The sequence below is a fragment of the Portunus trituberculatus genome, chromosome 18 (assembly GCF_017591435.1).
Source record: "Portunus trituberculatus isolate SZX2019 chromosome 18, ASM1759143v1, whole genome shotgun sequence".
NCBI lineage: Eukaryota > Metazoa > Arthropoda > Malacostraca > Decapoda > Portunidae > Portunus > Portunus trituberculatus.
Genome location: NC_059272.1, coordinates 948,381 through 970,663, shown reverse-complemented (window position 1 = coordinate 970,663; position 22,283 = coordinate 948,381). Strand labels below are relative to the sequence as shown.

At 40.7% G+C, this 22,283-nt stretch overlaps 2 protein-coding genes across 7 annotated transcripts in view; one reads left to right on the top strand and one right to left on the bottom strand.

Moving 5' to 3' along the window:
• The window catches only part of LOC123505886 (ATP-binding cassette sub-family C member 3-like), a 28,511-nt gene extending 16,765 nt beyond the window's left edge, over window positions 1–11,746 (bottom strand). The window contains exons 1-15 of one of the 5 annotated variants that reach the window (XM_045257710.1): window positions 11,633–11,746; window positions 9,391–9,547; window positions 7,816–7,992; window positions 7,045–7,164; window positions 6,682–6,819; window positions 6,248–6,373; window positions 5,925–6,097; window positions 5,334–5,519; window positions 4,291–4,468; window positions 2,800–2,968; window positions 2,002–2,153; window positions 1,376–1,513; window positions 917–1,063; window positions 639–723; window positions 97–299 (exon numbers count right to left, since the gene is read on the bottom strand). In XM_045257710.1, coding sequence (XP_045113645.1) covers window positions 97–299; window positions 639–723; window positions 917–1,063; window positions 1,376–1,513; window positions 2,002–2,153; window positions 2,800–2,968; window positions 4,291–4,468; window positions 5,334–5,519; window positions 5,925–6,097; window positions 6,248–6,373; window positions 6,682–6,819; window positions 7,045–7,164; window positions 7,816–7,992; window positions 9,391–9,468 — 2,070 coding nt within the window. In that variant the 5' untranslated portion in view covers window positions 9,469–9,547; window positions 11,633–11,746. Of the gene's footprint in view, window positions 1–96; window positions 300–638; window positions 724–916; window positions 1,064–1,375; window positions 1,514–2,001; window positions 2,154–2,799; window positions 2,969–4,290; window positions 4,469–5,333; window positions 5,520–5,924; window positions 6,098–6,247; window positions 6,374–6,681; window positions 6,820–6,962; window positions 7,165–7,815; window positions 7,993–9,390; window positions 9,548–11,592 lie in introns of those variants that run through there. The other 4 variants (XM_045257708.1, XM_045257709.1, XM_045257707.1 and 1 more) reach the window with 4 other exon arrangements.
• Window positions 11,747–15,521: 3,775 nt separating this feature from the next.
• Window positions 15,522–22,178, top strand: LOC123505885. Of its 2 annotated transcripts, XM_045257705.1 has the most exons (3): window positions 15,522–15,789; window positions 16,273–16,394; window positions 18,841–22,178. In XM_045257705.1, exon 3 carries the CDS (start codon window positions 20,212–20,214, stop codon window positions 21,184–21,186), a length of 975 nt encoding a protein of 324 aa, XP_045113640.1. In that variant the 5' UTR covers window positions 15,522–15,789; window positions 16,273–16,394; window positions 18,841–20,211; the 3' UTR covers window positions 21,187–22,178. The 2 variants fall into 2 exon arrangements, with proteins under 2 accessions (XP_045113640.1, XP_045113639.1); XM_045257704.1 differs by lacking the exon at window positions 16,273–16,394.
• Window positions 22,179–22,283: the final 105 nt, after the last annotated feature.

Here is a 22,283-nt window from a genome sequence, read left to right as displayed (position 1 = left end):
TAAACAGATAGACAAATAAACATACAGCACACAGCTTTATGTGAGCACTCTGCCTACAGTGTTATTTCTTAGATTACAGCATACATACACACTTACATTGACCACCACATTTCCAGCAACCTTCTTCATCTCCCCAAGTAGAGCAGAGAGGATGGAGCTCTTCCCTGATCCCACTGTGCCCACCAAGGCCACCAGCTGACCTGGGCGAACATTCAGCTCAATGTCCTTCAGTCTCCACGTGTCTTGCTCTTCATCACCCTCCCATGAGAAGCAGCCGCCTTGCACCACCACAGCACTGCCTGCACCATTTACCACACCAGTAATTAATGCTTAAGCTTGCATATGGCTTTTTCTTAAGCTTGATAAAATAGTTTAATGAAAGTTTACCAAGTAAAATGATTGTGGCAAAAAGAGTGATGGACTTGGTCATGGATTTCCATGACTGCAGTTCTGTTTGTGATGAGTCTGAGGCACCAAGAGTCTTACACCCATGTACTTCCAACATGATTTATTAGAGCCTTCTGAAAGTAGTTAGGATGAAGCACAGAAATGTACAAGTAATTTGAATTTGAGACAGCAGATGTGACTAATAAGGTCACTGGAAACACAGCCTCAAGCCGGCCAACAGCAACACTCACTCTGGCGTGGATCACTTGTGACGTCGAGTGGATCAAGTTCATCAGTGTTGAGATATCTTTCCATCCTCCTCAAGGACACAGCACCCTGCAGAGAAACAAAGACTGCACTGATTGGTATTCTAATTTACCTTTATTCTTTCCACAAATACTTGATTTTATTTGCATAATACATCATGGACAACTATAGTATTTGGTTCAATATCATGTTATATAGTACTGGGACTGCTACATGTAGGTCAGATGGCTTCTCACAGCTTCCCTTAAGTCATAAAACTTACATGGATGCATTTAGAGATGACTTCTGGCAGAACTATGATTGGCATTCTGAGGATGTCAAAGAGAGTTATGCAGACAAAGATCTTTTTGGCATCCAGCTGGTTCTCGTCAGACACGAAGAGATATGTAGTGAAGGTGGCCAGTGTGACCTGAGAAGTGAAGGAACATTAAGCCTGTATGCTGAAAAACTCGTCAGGGTCATTTGCTAAAGGCACAGAAATGATTAGCACCATTCTCACAAGTATCACTTCCTATTGCTTGAGCAGAACCTTTGTTAAAATATGATAATAATGATGAACTATAACACTTCCCATTAAAACCTTTTGAAAGTCAAGGCAGTAGCACCTTACAGTATCTCTAATCACCCTGTAGCATAACACTAGCGGACATATTGTGAATGCAGTGTCTTCAGTCTTGCTTGATCTCCATTCCTGTGATGAAATGATGAGACAAACACTCACAAGGAAAGGTGTGGTGTTGAAGAAAAAAACATGAAGTGACTTGTACAGTGCCAGCCTCTTCAGGAGCTTGACTTCTTCATTCCTGAGCCCATTGACCTGCTCACTGAAGGACGCTTCCCACGCATACAGCTTCAGCACCTGCAGGGACACACAGCACACTCACCACTGCTGCACCACCACACACCAGGCAATGCCTCACAACATTCTATTATGCAAATTCTTAACTTCACACACTTTACCTCAAGAAATTCATGCTGGAATTTTCGACTCTGTTAGGTTTAATTATTTTTTTCTTTCATTATTTTCATGAAAATTTTTCTCAGACTATTGTTTTGTACTCTTGTTTCATTCATATCACTTACAACTTGAATACTTTACAGAAGAACCCTTGACTAAAAAGCCTTTTCTATTTACATCTTATTCATCTATTTGTTTATTTATTAGAATGTTAGCAACAATTCTTTTTATCTCATTCATATTTTCTTCTTTTCTACATATGTCTGCATGCCTTAAAATCTCTTGTAGCATCATGTGACTTCAGTGTTATGGTGCCTTACAAGAGTCTTTTCTTAGTTCTTCCTCATCTTTCCGTCTTCCACGGCCAACACACGCCAAGACACACTTACCTTGATACCATTGATGATCTCACTGAGCACCTTCACCCGGCTGTCTGTCACCTTCATGGCCCGGGTCTGCAGTGTCTTGGTGTGACTCAGAATGTGACTGTTGAGGGGTATCAGCATCAGCATCACTGCCAGGCCTGCCAGTGCTGAGGGGCCTGCAGTTTAAAGTCATGGTAGTCATATGACCTTTCTTTTATCTATTTATTCATATCTGTCTATCTACATACCTAAGTAATTTCATGCTGGGTGATCAAGACAAAGCAGCATACCTATGCACACACCAGTAGATTAGTGGTTAGAGCGCTGGCTTCACAAGCCAGAGGACTGGAGTTCGATTCCCCAGCCGGGTGGAGATATTTGGGTGTGTCTCCTTTCACATGTAGCCCCTGTTCACCTAGCAGTGAGCAGGTACAGGATGTAAATCGAGGAGTTGTGATCTTGTTGTCCCGGTGTGTGGTGTGTGCCTGGTCTCAGGCCTATCCGAAGATCGGAAATAATGAGCTCTGAGCTCGTTCCATAGGGTAACATCTGGCTGTCTCGTCAGAGACTGCAGCAGATCAAACAGTGAAACACATCATTCATACTCTTAAAACTTGTCATTCCTTGGTGGGGAGGGATAGCTTCATGGACTGCTGTATCACATGAGCTAAGGCGTGGCCCACCAATGCCACATACTTCCACAGCAAGGCCCCATCCCACATAAAAAATACTCCAATCCTTAGATACACCAATGCATGTAAGGTGTATCTATTGAGATATAGTGTTTGCATAATGGGAAAAGAAAGCCTTGCATAACCATACCAAGCTCTGCCCAGACGAAGCCGGTGGTGATGAGGATGACCAAAGGGTTGGTGACTATGTTGTTGAGCTCCAGGAAGGTGTCCCCGATGGTCTGTGCATCCACCGCCATCAGGTTCACTATCTCACCCACCGTGAACCTTCGACGGGAGGCGCTGGACAGGTAGATAGCCTGCAGCAGAGAGAGAGAGAGAGAGAGAGAGAGAGAGAGAGAGAGAGAGAGAGAGAGAGATGAATAAAATTGATTTGGTAGCTTTTTTCTACAGAGGTTGATGAAAGTTAATTGAAGGATAATCACAGTCATTTATCTGCTTATTGATTTTTGGAAAAAGCATTTCTGTGCTTTTATTTACATATATATATATATATATATATATATATATATATATATATATATATATATATATATATATATATATATATATATATATATATATATATATATATATATATATATATATATATATATATATATATATATATATATATATATATATATATATATATATATATATATATATATATATATATATATATATATATATATATATATATATATATATATATATATATATATATATAAAATTATATGCTGTGGTCAATAAATGTCTTTCCATTTAGTCATCTATCTCCCTATATGAATTAGTATTTCTCTGCCATGCAGCAAATATATCCAATTGTAAAGCATTGTGGGAAGTTACTGCATAGAGCTCTCTCTCTCTCTCTCTCTCTCTCTCTCTCTCTCTCTCTCTCTCTCTCTCTCTCTCTCTCTGTTGTCAGCCAGCATGAAGCCCTCTCAATTTTGGTAGTCAACTCATGAGAAACTTTCATAATGTTTGTGGCAAGACACCCAGATCTATTCTCTGTGAGGCATGTCTACCAAACCAGAAGCTAATCTCTGGCCACCCAGGCCTCACTGGAGCATCATTGCCTTGGCTACATTGCCCTGAGTGGAGACAATTAGTGGCTGTCCCTGCTCCTTGTGGGCCTTCCATTATTGCACCATAAGATTACAAGCCATTAACCAACACATGTTTTAAACCATCAAATAATGCATACATTAGTGACTGCTTTCAAATATTGGTGTGTTTACGCTGTTAAAGAGTGGACTTCTGAAATGTCAGTCTTCCCATTTTTATTGTTCAGTTTGTGTTCCACATGTTTTGCTTGCTGAGGACACAGCGATTAGGCAGACTACATTAATTTCCCATGTGGCACACCTGCCCTGACTTGACACCTTGTCCGGCACTATTATACATTATTATAACCATTTCCTTACTACCATACATATCTGGCAAAGACACGGACACATCCAAGTATTTCTATCCTTTGAAGCACAGAATTTCTTTAATCTGACCCAAGGATATAACACAGAGTCTGAAAATTCCCAGAATAGAGCATCTAACACTCTAACACCCAGACACCCTGACACCCACCTTGTACACAGCAGCTATGAACACTCCTTAACACCCAGACACCCAGTCACTCACTCACCTTGTTGTACACAGCAGCCATGAGCGCTGTTCGAACCCTCACAGTAATGACCAGGATGTCTTTGATATATGCGTTCTTCATCAAGGAGCGCATCTCACACATCGCCGCCAGCAGCACAGCGTACAGGTATCCGTGCCATGTGGGTTCACTCTCGTCCCCCATGAACTCAATCAGCCAACTGGAAGGATGTGGTCAGTCACTGTCAGTGGTAACATTTAAATAAGATTTTGCTGTTACCATTACTGTTGAAACACTCATTCAAGTTGTTGGGGGCAAATTAAGAGAAAGATTTCCATATTCTACAGCAGTTTGCTCTCTCACCATAACTATGTATTTTCAAAGGCCACATTCTCAGGAGTGCTTCTCCTCTTGAAAATATATAAATCTTTCTAACCTTGTTACCATCACAAGAACATTAAAGAGACCCTTAAAAACTCATGCACCTTCATTCAGAACTTTTGGAAAGTAGTGGAGGTGTGACAAAGTGTTTCAGAATGTGGTCCAGTGTTGGTTGCAGTGTTTTTGGAATGAGTTTATTCCAAATTAGTTTCGCTTCTTTGGTAAGTTAAGAGACACATGTGTTATGAGGTGAGCTTATTTCTGTGGTTTCTCTTTTGGCTTCTTTAAGGAAAACCAAAAGCATAACTAGTCAGAAATAAAATTGAGCCACTCTCCACCACTAGTTACAAGTAATATTGTTATTGTTATTATCATTGATAGTAGTTGTTTTATTGTTACCATTTATTGTGCTTTATCACTGCTATTGTCATTAATGGGATCAAGCATAAGAATGGTGAGAAATTCTACCATTACTGTCTTTATTTCAATGATCCAGTTTTAAAACAAGCCAAAAGAATTATGTAGATCAATGAGAGAGAGAGAGAGAGAGAGAGAGAGAGAGAGAGAGAGAGAGAGAGAGAGAGAGAGAGAGAGAGTCACTGGATAAGTTACCGTGATTGAGTGTCTTCCAGTCTCATGTGGCCAAGTTACTGTGTGGAAGTCAACGTTACATCAAAGTCCTCTCATGAGAAGAGCACACTCACCCGACCAGGACAGGGTTGAGGAAGACGATGTTCTCAAAGCAGATAGCGAGGATGAGCAGCAGCAGTATGGTGGACTGATTCTGCCGCCAAACGTGCCAGACCAGGGACACCTTGGTCTTATTCTGCGCTGTGGCCGTCGCTGCCTTGCCCACCACCATGAACTCCTCCCAGGGCCGTCCCTCCTTCCTGATGACACACATGCCCGACACCACACGAATACACAAAGAGAGAGCAAAACATTATCATCAGTGCCCTGTCTTGTACAGCTCAATATTGCTTACTGGCCTGTATTCAGAAAGGCTTGTCTATCTCACCATGACTGTTTCACATGGCCAGAGATGATTAGCCAGGGTATCAAGACTGTTTCTTCATTTGATAATGTACAATACATATCTTGTTAATGTATCACTTAAAGTCATAAACTATAAAAAAAATATCTATAAAAACACATGTATCTTTAACTACAGGGAGTCTTTTTGAAGCAATGGAGGTGAGGGAAAGAAGTGTTTCAGAATGCTGTAGGATTTTTCTTTGTTGCCCTTGGCCATAAACCGGTCCCCCAACCCCGCCCACACACACACACATACACACCTGTCGAGGGTGTTGCGCCACCGTCTGTATACAGCCTCCGCTGAGTTCCTGGGAAGAACCTCTGGAAGGTCATCGTAGACAAGAGGTCGCAGAAAGCCTCGCCAAATAAGTGGTAGGTTGTAAAAGAAGAATAGTCGGTTCACGAAGGATGCATCAATCTCCGGATTCTGATTCTGTGGAGACAATGATAGAAGGTATCGGTAACGGAGGAACTAAATAATTATGGATCTTTACACCATAAACACTATATGTGTGTCATGTCTTTTTTCATATTCCAGCCAGCTTGGGTAATCTTTTGTGTGTGTGTGTGTGTGTGTGTTTACCTTGGTCTTGGTGAGTTCCTGCAGGCGGGAGGGCACGTCGTTCACGCAGCTGGCGATGAACAGTATCACATAGCCAAGGTACTGCACGATGATGGTTACCGCCAGTATGAGCGGCAGTTGTCCTTCCTAGCGGGCCGAGAGGGGAAGAGGTTAGCAGCAGCAGCAGCAACAGTAGTAGTAGTAGTAGTAGTAACAGGAGAAGGAACAGTAGCAGTGGTACATGTATTAATTCCAGCAACCATACTCTCACAGACACGTGGGCAGCCATCACCACATTCCAGACACTAACAATAGCATTGAACAGCATGTTAATTCGTATATATATATATATATATATATATATATATATATATATATATATATATATATATATATATATATATATATATATATATATATGGGATTGGGAGGCTGGGAGCACAAGATAGCCAAACCTGGTGAATGATAGTGTTGAGGGCGGTGGAGAACTGCAGCGCCCCAGCCACCACCGCCACCAGCCAGTAGATCCACAAGACGCCGCTGCTGCGCCTCCCTCGCCGCCGCTCCGCCACCAGTAGAAACAAGTACAGCGCCTGCCAGGGAAGGGAAAAAGACGATAGTTTTTTTTTTCATATAATTTGTCAAGATTTCACGAAGGTCAGTCACGCAAGGTACTTTGGGATGGTAAAGTTCAATTTGGTTGAATTAGACATAACGTAATCTACAGTAATGTTACCTCCCCCTCTCCCCGCAACACTTTCATTCTCTTCCTCTCATGTTGTGTGGTGAAGTCTCAACATAATCCTGGGATAACATACGTAGGTGGCGACGAGCAGAAGAGGCGCTAGGAAGTCAGCAGTGATTGAGGTGGTATAGCCGCCCGTCACCGCCCAGATGCCCTCCGTCACCGCCGCCGCCATCACCACGGCCATCACCAGCTGCAGCACGTAATCCAGTCAGTCATGGGATCAGGGTGGCACAGTGGACACCATCCTCAAACGTGTCTGTGGCTTGTCTGAACCATTTTAAAAAGTCCTAAGCAAACGTCTAAATGTTATCTAAATGACTATTACTTTAAACATGCAGTAAAAAAGGAAAAAAAAAAAAAAATGTATCGCATACTTGTAAAGTTTTCTGCGTCTTATCCAGAATATCTTAATTAAACAGTCATCAGTGGAAGTTATTTGAGTTTTGAAGAATTTTTCTCTTGTCCTTCCTCTGCTAATTTGTTCCCCTGACAGGTGTGCGTGAGGGAAATGTCCAGGAAATAAGTCAGAGGAAAAAATGTTCAGCAGATAGGCATGCAGTGAAGCACTGTGCACTGTGCACCACCTCCACTACAATCAAAAGTTTGAATGGCTATAGTTTAAGCGAAACAGGTTTTTAAGGCTGCTGTTATGATTCTACTGACGACTTAACAGAAAAGAAAAATACTCGTAATAATTCAGCTACCCATCTCTGTGACCTTCGAAAATAATCACGTGTGAAAGCAAAGCGTTTAAGATGACGGAACGGAGACTAGCACAGAGAAATCAGAAAGTGTTTGTGCTTGGAGTGTGAACACACATGCAGGTATTGTCAGCACTTGCCACTTTGGTGTAGGCCAGGGCGCTCCAAGGGACAGGGTCATAGGGCCGCCGCATGAGGGCCAGAGAGTAGAAAGGAGCGCTCACCCACAACACCAGACAAGGCGCCCATAGTAGCAGTGTTCGCTCCACGCAGCGGCCAAACTGAGGGGTGTCCGTGTGCCACGCCGCGTTAGCACTCTGCAAGGATTAGAGATTATTAATATATACTGCTTCTCACCCTTGCTTGCTCTTCGGGGAAGGCTGGGCGTGAGGTAAAGAGACTACAGAGAGGATTAGTTTCCTTAGCTCCAGGCGTGACTGCATAACTGGGAAACATTCACCAGACACCAAGCAAACAGTATAAGAGTAGACTCAAGACATTTCAAGAAACCATGCAGTAAAGGATCGTGAAACACTTTCTGCCCGCACCTCCACTACTCTTAAAAGATTCTAGCCGAAGTTTCGCAAATTAAAAATAGTTGGTATTTTTATGGCTCTAGTAACAGATTGAAAAAAAAAAAAAAAAAAAAAAAATATATATATATATATATATATATATATATATATATATATATATATATATATATATATATATCTTCATTATTAACAGGAAAAACCATCTTGAAAATCCAACATTATCATCTCAGTGGCTTTACAGAAGTAGTAGGCCTAGTGGTGAGAGCAAAGCGCTTCAGATCAAATATAGACCTTTATCAAGTTTCTTTAGTGATGAATGACATGCACGAATGGGAAATGTTCACGAAGTAAAGACTGTAGAAGGCAGACTTTTTTTTTTTTTTTCATTGGCGGGATAAGTTTCCTGTGCTCCCAGACGATATGTGTTGTGATGAGACCCACAAGGCAAAGTGTAGGAAAGTTGTTCGGAATATTTCAAGAAACATGCAAAGTCTCGGGTTTCGTTTTACTGGTGAGAAAAGGTTGCATACGTTACATACATACACAATTCATTGCGTATACAACTGAACCATTTATCAATGTTCATATAATCATCTCATGTATCTGGGGAGGAAAGAGTTCCACTCGTACTGTTCTTTTTTAACAAGGAATCAAAAGCTTTTCGTCTTACCAACTCTCCTCTGGCTGACTGGATATGTCTTCAGCCTCTTTCTCATCGTCGCAATGTTGCATCTCTTGTTATCTTCTATCGCTATTTTCATGCCAATTGCGCTTCTAATCCTGCTAACTGCGTGCCACCCATCTTCCCGTGCACAAGGCCCTCTTCTTTCTCTCACCCATATTATGGCCAGTTTTCCATTCATACATGAAAAAATCTTGTGACAACATCTTCGACCCTGTTCGGTAACAGGCATCTCAGTGGGCATTTCTATCTTTCTTTTCTTTTCTTTTCTTTTTTTTTCTCTCTTTTGCAATTTTTGTTGCACTTGGTCAGCTCCTCTTTCGCAGAGAGAGAGAGAGAGAGAGAGAGAGAGAGAGAGAGAGAGAGAACTACTCGTGGAGCATAACAAACTATTGTAAAAAACTAACATCCTCACAGCGCTTTCTATAGACGCCATGCAGTGACTGGCCGCAGCAGCGCCTGCAGCGGTCAGTGCTAGCTAGTAGGCCTATACTCACCCACAGAGGTTCATCGCAGAGGCCTGGTAGAAGGATGTCCTCGAAGGTAACGTTACTGATGTTCTCCGCGGCGCCCATCTCATTTGGTTAATAAGAAAGTGAGGTGATGCCTGCTGTTGCTGCTGCTATTGCTGCTGCCGCCGCCTGATTCGACCTGCTGAAAGTAAAAGCATTACCCATCTTTTATCTGTGTGTGTGTGTGTGTGTGTGTGTGTGTGTGTGGGGGGGATAGTTGAAATTGCTGTTATCGCCCATATTCCATGTAATCTTTCTTTTCCTATTCTGAACCCTGGGTATTTTCCTGTTTCAAAAAGACTGGGTATGTTATAGCTGGAATGTCGAGGAGACAGAAATGTAATCAATGGAAATGAAAGTTAGGAACGAAGTGTAAGCTAAAGATGAAAAGTGATATTGAAATAGAAGATATTGAAAAATGTGAAACTTAGTAACATTTATTGAAACTCTTACGAAAAAAAAAGTTGAGTAAGTTATATTTACGTGAATGAAACGACTGAAAAGAATGTAAGAAAGTGTACTAATTAAGAATTAGAAATAAAATATGAAAAATAGAAAAGAAGTTATAAAAATTTAGCTAAAAAGTTTTTGTTTTGTTTTATATAATGACGAAATATCTGAATCAGACATTCTCGTTCATAATCAACAGCGGTGAATGTTAATTACCCACACATATGATCACGCTCATTAAATAATCAATAATACTTTACAAATAACTTGTTACTTTTCTTCCTTAATTTGCACCTTAATGTAGGACACTATATATATATATATATATATATATATATATATATATATATATATATATATATATATATATATATATATATATATATATATTGTTATCATTATTGATGTGTTTATTCATTTTTGTTTTGTTGTTGTTTGAGTCGTATGGAGGTGGATGTGTTTTGTGTTACACTGGCGTCTGTTTCCCTCTGCCCAACATTTATTTGATCATCGAACATGTTACAACAACCACAACAACAGCAGCCCGGCCCACGAAGCCCAAGAAGGGAGAGCATTTTAATAAAAACTGTGTAATCCATTATTTTTCAGTTCATGACAGTTGTTGTTTGCAATGAGACGATACTTCTAGGTACAATTCTGTCCATTGCATGAGTGCTTGTCTCCCTCTGCCAAATGTTCTTGGGTCAGTCGGCGCGTCACAACCACAATACACCAACCATGCACTGTAGTGAAAGCCAACAAAGGAATATTTCTTAACAAAAACTGTGGAATTGATTTTTAAAGTTGATAAAGGTTGATGGTAAAGAAGAGCTAATAATTATTCATATGTTAAATTGTATTATCTGTTATAACAAAGAAACCAGAAGAAGAAAAAAAAAAACGTTGGTTCTCACTCTCGGACGTTCTCAAACGTTTAGCCGCCTCGTCGGGAGCACTTTTAACAGGCTCTAATGGAAACTATTAATTTTGAAGGGTATGTTTCTATTTTCAGTGATAGGTTGATGAACACTCTGAGTAATGAATGGATGGAACACAGGAAAACATGACTAATCTCCCAAGCGGCTTCTGAGAACAGTCCCTGGTAATGCAACAAAGCGTTGAACCGTAAGACAGTCTGTGGCAGCCGAGTAATGACAAGTCGTATTCATTTGACCTTCATAAGGGTTTTGTCTGATTCATCCTCGACCTTGACTTCAGTACCACCGCACCGAGCTTATTGTGTTCCAGTACTATTACAGGAAAACGCAGGTGTATTACATAACAGATGCTAGCCACCCCATGTGAAGGACAGACACGTGACCCGGCATTCCAACACCTCACGCACGAACACTCTCATTACTTTTCATGGGGTGGAAGACAAACTGTGGTGGTGGTGGTGGTCGTTGTGGTGGTGATAGTAGTAGTATTAGAAGTGGTCGCGGTGGTGGTAGTAATAGTAATTAATAGTAGTAGTAGTAGTAGTAGTAGTAGTAGTAGTAGTAGTGGTGTTGGTGGTGGTGGTAGTGGTGTTACTAGTAGTAGTAGTAGTAGTAGTAGCAGTAGCAGTAGCAGTAGCAGTAGCAGCAGCAGCAGCAGCAGCAGCAGCAGCAGCAGCAGCAGCAGCAGCAGTAGTAGTAGTAGTAGTAGTAGTAGTAGTAAAGTGCATTACAAGTCAGAGAGAGAGAGAGAGAGAGAGAGAGAGAGAGAGAGAACGTTTGTGTAGCACAGACTACAGACCGTGAATGAGTGAGCACTGAGCAACTGCCTGATTTCTCACTATCTGCATCTGCTATCCGCGCAGGTCCACAGGCAGCGCAACACTAACCACTGTGTCTGTGTGTACTCGGCTATCACTGCCCGCCACCGCTGACAGTCTGCCATCTTCCTCCCCCCCTGCCTTCATCACATGGCGTAACTTAACAGAGGGACCAGAGAGACCACCGACTCACAAACGTTGCCCCGACGATCCAGCGCTGTTCCTATAGTATCTAAGACTCTGTCAAGTTGGATCTTGCGAGTATATACCAAGTTATGAAACACTTTTGTTCCTCTTCAACACTACTTTCAAAAACTCCCTAGTGGAAGTTAGACGCATTTTTTCATGGTGTTAGTGATAGATTAACAAGATATTTTTATGTTATTAGCAAAAGAAACACGTACTCTTGAGAACCCTCGTATTTTCAAACATTTCTGCGCTTCAGCTACACTATTTCAAAGGCTTTTTTTTTTTTTTTTTAGATTTCTACTATACTTTTAAGGTATTTTTACGCTTCTAGAGCCAGATTGACAAAATTTCTTTATTGTTAACTGGAGAAACACTTGAAAAATAGCCGTGGTGGGAGAGCAAAGTGGTTCTGAGTATTAGCTCTGGGTGATGATTTTTGTGGTCTTTATAAGTAGCCGTGATGAGAGAGCACCAAGACAGTGTAGTATTTCTTAGTAGTGGCTGTAGGAAGACACGCAGCGATCCTTGTGACCTCACCATTCGAGTAAAGCAGCGACAAAAGAAACCGTTTTTTAACACTATAATGGCACCACCCTCTTGACACTAACAACACTTAAGACTTGTTATGACTTGGAAGATTTTGCTCTGGTTGCGTACAACGTGAGATTTTTTTTTTTTTTTTTTTTTTTACTCATAGCAAGGTCTCTTTACTCTTTTTTACACTCTTTCCACTCTTCATCTCTTTTTTTTATCCTTTTGTTATTCCTGTTTCACTTTCTTCACCTTTTATCAGGCCTTAAGCATCTTATTTTTATTCAGACCAAGCTCTCTTCACCCTTTTTACATTATTTTCACTCTTCATCTCTTTTTTTTTTTATCCTTTTGACTATTTCTATTCCTGTCTCATCGTTTTTCGCCTTTCATCAGTCCTTAAGCACCATTTTTGTCACTCATAGCAAGGTCTCTTCACTCTTTTTTAGTCTTTTCACTCTTCATTTTTTTTCATCCTTTTCACTCTTTTGTTATTCCTTTTTCACACCTCTTTTCACCTTCTATCAGTCTTTAATCACCATTTTTTTTTCATTCATATCAAGCTGTCTTCACTATTTTCACATCCGCTTCACTCTTCATCTCTTTTTTATCCTTTTTATTCTTTTTATTCCTGTCTCATCCTTTTTTTTCCTTCTATCAGTGTTTAGTCACCATTTTTTCATTCATATCAAGCTGTCTTCACTATTTTCACACCCGTTTCACTTTTCATCTCTTTCTTTTTATCCTTTTCATTCTTTTTTTTTATTCCTGTTTCACCCTTTTTTTTCCATTTATCAGCATTTAATCATCTTTTTCACTCATATCAAATTTTTTGTTTTTCACTTTTTCACACCCGTTTCACTCATCATCTCTTTCTTTTATACTTTTTTTTATTCTTTTTCATTCCTGTCTCACCCTTTTTTTTTTTATCCTTTTATCAGTCTTTGATCACATTTTTTCACTCTTTTTCACACTTAATTTTCACCCATCTCTCTTTTTATCCTTTTGACTCATCTTTTATTCATGTTTTGCCCTTTCGTCACCTTTTATCAGCCTTTAATCATCTTTTTTTTTCACTCATAACAAGCTGTCTTCACTCTTTTTCACACTTGATTTTCACTCTTCATTTTTCTATTTATCCTTTTCATTCTTTCAGTCTTTTTCACACGCTTTCTTCATCAAGCTTCTTCCTTTTCACACGCTTTCTTCACCCTTTTTCACTCTTTCTCATTCCTGTTTCAGCCTTTCTTTCTTTTCCATCCAAGCTCTATATTCATTTACTTATTTACGATTATTATTGTAGTTTCTTGCAATTTCATTTATCTTTCTTTTTTTTTTTTTTCTTCCTGAGTACGAAGATTTCAAGATTCACGATTCTCATAATTCAAAAAGTATCCGTAGCTACATGCGTATCTCTCTCTCTCTCTCTCTCTCTCTCTCTCTCTTTATGTTAAACTATTTCATGTCCTTTTATTGATTCCTTCCTTCCTCGATCGTGTCTTTTTGTAACTCATTTTGTCAGGGAAACAGTCAGCAATTGGGTTTGTGTGTGTTTCACTGTTTGATCTGCTGCAGTCTCTGACGAGACAGCCAGACGTTACCCTACGGAACGAGCTCAGAGCTCATTATTTCCGATCTTCGGATAGGCCTGAGACCAGGCACACACCACACACCGGGACAACAAGGTCACAACTCCTCGATTTACATCCTGTACCTACTCACTGTTAGGTGAACAGGGGCTACACGTGAAAAGAGACACACCCAAATATCTCCACCCGGCCGGGGAATCGAACCCCGGTCCTCTGGCTTGTGAAGCCAGCGCTCTGACCACTGAGCTACCGTGTGTGTGTGTGTGTGTGTGTGTGTGTGTGTGTAATTTTTCACCTCGGTTGCCTGCTGATCACCCAGCCAGTCTTCCCCATTAAGGAGCGAGCTCAGAGCTCATAGACCGATCTTCGGGTAAGACTGAGACCACAACACACTCCACACACCGGGAAAGCGAGGCCACAACCCCTCGAGTTACATCCCGTACCTATTTACTGCTAGGTGAACAGGGGCTACACATTAAGAGGCTTGCCCATTTGCCTCGCCGCTCCCGGGACTTGAACCCGGCCCTCTCGATGTGTGTGTGTGTGTGTGTGTGTGTGTGTGTGTGTGTGTGTGTGTGTGTGTGTGTCTGATAAACCGCAAAAGATTACAATTAGCTGATCATTATTTTGTTAAGTCAATATCTGGTACTTCATTATTTGTGTCACATAAACTGCCGGTATGATTATAAAGTACTTTTGTCAGGTTTTCTTCCTTCTTCTTCTTCTTTTCTTCTTCTTCTTCTTCTTCTTCTTCTTCTTCTTCTTCTTCTTCTTCTTCTTCTTCTTCTTCTTCAGCCTCTCTCTCTTGTTCATAAAGGATCGTTGTTCCCTACTTGTCTTTTCCATAACAGCTTGTCTTCAATTCCTCCTCTTCACTCAATCTCACCCTTACCATCTCTCTCTCTCTCTCTCTCTCTCTCTCTCTCTCTCTCTCTCTCTCTCTCTCTCTCTCTCTCAAGTCATCTACCATGCCGTCTTTTCATCTTTCAGCTTAACCCGTCTTGGTTTTTTCCACTTCCAAAACAGTTCTTGATCAATTAAACGGAAGAAAAATAGAGAGAAATCATTATAACATTTATCTAACAGGTAAGAATTATTTTGTCAGTCTTTCTAGAGTCTATGTACTACTATGATCTTTACCTACAGATGAATAGGACTGTTCACACTATAGATCTTGTCTGTGATACGTCTATGCATATAAATAACTTCGAGAATCGATTATTTTTGTCACTTTACTGTTATATCTTATGAATCTATCTTATCGATTGGTTTGCTCATTTTCTTTTTCTATTTTATTTCATTTTATTTTATTTTATCCATTAGTATTTCTGTACGGTTATCAATGCAGGGATGAGGAGAGAGCGGTAAAGGAGTGAGATGGAGTGATGGTATGCACTGTGGCAGGAGGACTGAAGGGGCAAGGATGGGTGAGGGTGACGGAGGAAGATGCAAGGGACAAACAACTGCAGGAGAAACCGTGCATGGCAGAGGGAGAATGAGAAGGAAACTGTAAAGAATCTGGCATCTTTCTAATTTTCTATGGCCATATCCAGTTCTCTCTCTCTCTCTCTCTCTCTCTCTCTCTCTCTCTCTCTCTCTGGTGAAATTGAGAGATAGCTTAATCAGTGGCGGGAAGTACATGGATCAAGTGAGTGGGAAGGGCGGAGCAATAGAGTGACGCAAACCTTGACGGGGCCCCGCAAGGCATGCAGCACGGCGGGCGGGGCGAGGCGGGGCGGGCAAGTTTGTACATGGTGACAGGCAATAGTCAGACACCGCGGCGCCACGGTAAGCAGGGGAAGCTCTCATTACGTGCTGTGACATGGAGAGGAAGGAAATTACAACATCGTGTGCATCTCACGGGAACAGGTATGGACAAGACGAGCATAAACGAATGTGTAAGATTGGTACCGTGTATTTGAGTGTTTGCCTTCTGTTCGACAAAGACTACATACTCGTATCTTGAAGTATAGGTAAATTTTTCTGATGATAGCTTTCATCTTTATCTTCTATCGTTTCTCGACCCTTTGCGTGGGAAACCATTATTTCCTTTATCACATTTTACTTTTGTGAAGAGAGCCAGCGAGGGATTCAGGGTAGCAGAGACAGATAGGTGCAACACTCGAATGTCACAAAGATGCCTTTAACATTGATAAGTTCCGTGCAGATAATAGTAAGCGTGACATTACAAGTGATAACATTATGTTTGCTGGCTGGTGCAGGCGGGGCGTGAAGACTATACCACAATGAGTAGGTAAGCAAGGAGATTATACGCATAACTTCGCCTATCTTATTTACTTGTTGAGAAGCTGCACCGCGTCTTTTTTATAGCAATTTATTTCTTTGCTGAAGGTCCCGCGGCGCTGCCTAGGGGAAGGAGATGCAGGCATTGAACCTTGCGCCGCTCATGTTTTATCAAGTCGATAAACGCGAAGCTTTTTTTTCTAAAACTACACTGGCTGATGCCTCTCAAGGTCAGGTGGTGAAACGTGCCCGTAGCACACGCACACACGAGAGAGAGAGAGAGAGAGAGAGAGAGAGAGAGAGAGAGAGAGAGAGAGAGAGAGAGAGACAATATACGCTTAACCCAAATTCTTAGTGAGACCCTTTCCCAGATGCCTATCATAGTAATGTGGTGTAACACACACACACACACACACACACACACACTTTGGGGCTACAGAGCACGTTGTGTGTGACATTTAATTTACAACACATTATAAAGTCATGGATATATTTTCATCAGCAGACTCAGCAACAGAAGCTCGGGCAGTATGGAACAAAGGAATCGAGGAGGCTTGCATATCATCTCATTTAAGTGATAATACGCGTTTTTCCATCTGTGTTCTTTATCTCTCTAATATGTACTACATTAGACTGCAGTTTTATATTAGAAGTTAACCTTATACACAGTAGTTACTGCCTAGAATAGTTGAAATCTAATAATTGCTGCTCTTCTCGATTATTGTTTATAACATTGGGGGCCGCCGTGGTACAGTGGAACCATGCGTACATGCTTTTGGGTCCGCGGGGTCTCCAAGCGCACGGGTCCGAATCCTGTCCACGGTCCGAGTGTAGGTTGGGTTTCCTCACTCGGGGCAACGGTTTCCCAGCGGCTGGGTTTTGAGATAGGAGGCACTTAAAAATTTTTTTCCCCTTAAGCCCAGAAATTTACGTGAAAAGACCACATGATATATACATAAAAAAAAAAAAAAAAAAATCAGACATTTAACCTGCATTCAAATTCTAACTCCCGGATTCTTCCAGCTGTGTTGACCGTTTATGTAACAATACAATAGACAGTCGTTTTATACTGGAAGTTAATTTTATACTGAAACAGAATCTGGCTGTTGTTTTTCCCCGATCATCGTTTGTGACATCGACAATTGTAACCTGCATGCGATCTTGTGTTTTTCCAATTTATTCATTTTCATTCGTCTATTCACCTATCTACTTTATTTATTGCTTTAGCTGCGCTCTCCGTTTACGTCAAACAATACACAATCATTTTATATTTGAAGTTAATCTTATCGCGTATGAATAAAATCTGACTGTAGACATCTGACGAGGTGAGACCGTGAGATGAGAATACTCCCAGTGAGGTCTGAAGCACTGCAAGGAGCACGGCCGGGCGCTGTGAACCTCAAAACCCAGCTCGCTCATCATTTCTCATTGCGGAGATCGGCATTCTTGGAGACTTCAATAATCACCACCAGATTTGGCTTTCCTCTTCCTACAGTAACCATCCTAGTGAAGTGAAGTAGCCGGTTGTAGATGAATTCATGGATGGGAATACTGTGGACATAGGTAGATATATTTCACACAGACTTGCCACGTGCATATGCCTGAGGGTGATAACTTTTTGCAGCTTCCCGTATTTTCTTATAGATTCTTATGTTACAAAAGAATTAGATTGATGTTCTTCCTGGTTTTAGTTTGCATCAGCATTTCAAACCTCAATGTGGTCTTGAAAAACAGGAGCGTAATTCATAATATGCTTATCTTAAATACCACATTGCCCAGAGACGTGACTTGCACTAACTTATGAGAAGGAGCAGACGCAGAGACGCCTTATCTCACCCGTGACTGTGCAATAATGACAATATCACTAGTCTTGTCAACATGATGCAAGAGAGAGAGAGAGAGAGAGAGAGAGAGAGAGAGTTCGGGTCATAGATTCGAAACTTGACTACTGATGTAATAAGAAAAAAAATAAAATGAAAAGATCGAACATAAGAAAAACAAAAAAGGAAAAATACAATAACGACAAAAAAATAAAAGAAAAGGGCAAAAGAAAAAGAAACCAGCTCTCTCTCTCTCTCTCTCTCTCATAGCGGAGAGGAAGGAAGGACAGGAAAGGAAAGTGAGAAAACTTCATTACTACTCATTATCTGAAGGAATTGAGAGGTGGAGAGAGTATGAAGAGGATGTGGTAAAGGTGGATAGGAGAGAGAGAGAGAGAGAGACGTTATCAGTGTTAGCGGAGTAAAACTGTAGATGTAATATGAAGTGTTTTGTTAAGTTAGTGGTACTCGTATTTGTAAACAAAGTGGAGTGGAGGAGCGGAGATTATGTGAAACAAGGAGTGTGGAGTGAAGAAAGGAGGTTTAGCCGTGTGGAGTGAAGGAATAAGATATGGAATTACATCAAGCATGGAATGGTTGAAGTTTGAATGAGTGTTGAGTGAATTGGAATATTACTCGAGTGTTTAACCCTTTCCATATTGGTTTTTGGGTATGTTTAGACGATTTTATTTGCATTAGGAAGAGTGTATGGAGGTCAAAAGATAATGGCCCGAGTCTTTACTATTCTAATCCCACCATAGTGTCTGAAGCTACATAAAACACCAAATAGTAATCAGAATGAATATGAAAATGCATCCCGGTACTGAAGAGATTAATGGAATGTTCTTGTTTTCAGCGCACACCTATACCTCTTGGCCAAGGTTACCCGGGGAACGCGGCCTCAGGAACGTCACATGTGCAGGTTGATCTCATCCATTCTGTGTTATGTGGGGTATTTGCTGTTGCAGAAAGTACGGTTTGAGTTTATGGGAATTTTGGTGTCCGGTGACCAGCGTTGTGTGAAAGTAGTGTTGGGGAGCTGATGTTTCTCTCCTTGCCTTTGTCTTACCTTTTACGGCTTTGTTTGAAAGTTGGGTGAATTTGCAGTTTCAACCAATATACCCTATCTTATATTTCTTTTTCCCTATGTCTAACAAGCTTGGGGACCTCCTAGGAATGGGGGGGTTTTTAACCTAATCTAACCTAACCCCATTTTCCGATAGGGTTAAATGGAGTTAGAAATGCTCGTAGAGGTGTGATCAAGACCGTGAGAATGTGTATAGTTACGTGTGGTGTACTAGTTGAAACTGCAGTAATACCAAAAGCTGGTCACTCGTGCCTTCCTGCTCTGGTGATGAATGGTCTGTGCTCCTTAGAACGATGATTATGATTGTCCTATTTTTACTATTTTTTTTTTTTCTGCAAGCACTGATCTGGGTCTTATCTATGCTATTTATGCCTTTTTTCATACTAATATGCGTCTTATTTTTCGCAGCTTATTTATATCTTTTGGTGTCACTGTTTAGGTTTATCTACATTCTGTTCTGTATTCTTGTTGTTTCTCATCCTCCGCTTTTATCGTTTCTTTAACCTCATTTATTCTTTGTTCAGTTTGCGTAGTCAGAAGCGACGCTCTCTGTCGCCATTGTTGCAGTGATATGAAAGTTACTCGGTAAACTACTGTATACCTTGAACCTATATACTACATAGTTTTTACCTCATACAAGACATTCATGACAAATAGTGTAAAATGGATGTCAGATACTGTCGATGTTTCGTTCATGATAATGGTTAGCCAAACATCATACTACAGTATACATCTGGAAGCCCATGTAGCCTATAGTTTTTACCTCATACGCATAGACGTACGAGCCATGGAGGGTGGGGTGGCTGCAGCTCCTTAAATTTGGGTGAGACACAAATCTTTCGGGCAGAGTAGCCAGTGTCGCAGAGCTATTCAACTGCTGGATCATGAGCTAAATCCGGTCCTTGAGTGTCTTTTCTTTTCATATATGAAAAGAAAACTTTCTCTTAAAAACGAAATGCTAAAATTGCCCTTTTCTGTATTTTTTTTCTAAACATTTCTTAGTTCTTACTGTTTATAAATAAATAATCGACCAGTGTTGACAGGCTGAGCTGAATACTCGTGCCATAGACTCCTTGAAACAAGGACTGGAACGTCACGACCTCGGAGTTTTTAACTTGAGTCTGAGAGACTTCATGCCTGATGTTTTTTAAATTGACATATGTTATGTATTTTCAAATTTTAAGATCATTTTACTCCCACAGCTTTTCCGGTTTTTTTTTTTTTTTTTTTTATCTACGTGACGAATCCAGACAGCCTTGGACAGCAGACTGTACATCTTTCACTATGTTGGAGGACGCCTGCCAAATTATATTGACCTGCACATGGCAAGGAGGTAGTGGTCGTAAGCTGAAGTTAACTAAGCAAACTGCTGAAGCATTCATTGTGTCTACACGTAATAATGTGGCTGCTGCCAAATTGCTTCTGGCAGAGAAAGACTTTGACTACGTTCTTCCTGTTATATTCGCGGATGAAGCCTTGGAAAAGTTTTTCGGTCAAGCCAGGCAAAGAAGTGGTGGAAACTTCTACATTGATGTAGTTGACATTATGGCTGCAGCAAAAGTTACAAATTTGCAGACACTTCTAAAGCATGACATTATGCCAGAATCTAGTTCTCGTGTGCTTGATTGCGACAAGAATTGTACTTCTTCCATAACTCCAGATGAGCGAAGTGAACTCATTGACGAGATCACTCCTCAAGACACTCGGGAGCTCTTGAGGTCTGCTGATAACCTTAAGCATAAAGTTGTATATTTGGCTGGATACCTTGTTCATAAATATGGTAATAGCACTAGTATGGAGGATATCATGGATGATGAAAATGGTAACGAGGTATCACCTGAGTTCTTAGATCATTTGAATAGAGGTGGACTGAGTGTGCCAACTATTTCAACCGTCTTTTTTGTACATAATGCCTATAATTTGCATGACATGACTAAAATGCATTGCCGTTTTCATTTTGCTGAATTGTTATCTTTTTTAGATGCACCTTTAGCTACTAATAATGCAGCATGTACGACTTTAGCTAACATTCTATTGAAAGCTCAGGTCCTCAATGTAAGTGACAAAGAAAAGGCTGTGAGATGCCTCGGGAGGCAAGAAAAGCTCTCCATCTAGCGATGTTCATCTAATCAAATGTTAATGTCTTTGAGTTTTGTTGTTATGAGAAATACCATTCTTTATCTCTTGTTTTAGTGCTTCATTGTTTTAGGGCTTGTTTGGAATGTTTGACTAATACAATATTTGACAATATATATTAAATTTGGACAGAACTACAGACTTGCCTCTTATTATAATCAGCCATCTCTCACCGTCTATGAGCTACACACAAAAACGAGCTAAAATGACCAAAATTCACAATTTTGACCTTGAAATATGACTTTTTGACTTTGAAGATGACCGCAGGTGGTGTTGAAAATGTAACTATTAAATTCGCCGTCCTCAAAAACCCTCATTTTGACCCAGCAAACGTGTTTCTAGCCCTTCAAGAAGTCATTTTAGTCCAGGACTCAAGTTAATCCTTCAGACTCAAGTTAAAAACCCCGATCAGGGGACGTTCCAGTCCTTTCTTGAAGGACGATATATGACAATATATATTCAATTTGGACAGCTCTACAGACTTGCCTCGTATTATAATCAGCTATCTCTCACCATTTATGAGTTACACACAAAAACGAGCAAAAATGACCAAAATTCACGAATTTGACCTTGAAGTATGACCTTTTGACCTTGAAGATGACCCCAGGTGGTGTTGAAAATCTTACTATTGAACTCACCGTCCTCAAAAACCCTCATAGTGATCCAGAGAACGTGTTTCTAGTCCTTCTAGAAGTCATTTTAGTCCAGGACTCAAGTTAATCTTTCAGACCCAAGTTAAAAACCCCGAGCAGGGGACGTTCCAGTCCTTTCTTAAAGGAGTCTATGACTCGTGCCCATACCGCCCATACGTAAATTACGTAATGGTGGGCAGGCTCATAAAGTGTAGACTACCTGTCAAGGACTGGAGAACAGGTAGGCCACACACTATGTGGCTACCAGTGTGCACAGGTTTTAAGAGAAACTTTACAAATTTGGGTATGGAGAAAGGACAAAATGAGCTTTAGCTCGGACCCTGTAGCCACAATACAATGTGTGTGTGTGTGTGTGTGTGTGTGTGTGTGTGTGTGTGTGTGTGTGTGTGTGTGTGTGTGTGTGTGTGTGTGTGTGTGTGTGTG

Excerpts from the sequence above, each read along its gene's own strand:
- LOC123505885 (XM_045257704.1), top strand. The coding sequence starts at position 20,212 with ATGTTTTTTAAATTGACATATGTTATGTATTTTCAAATTTTAAGATCA.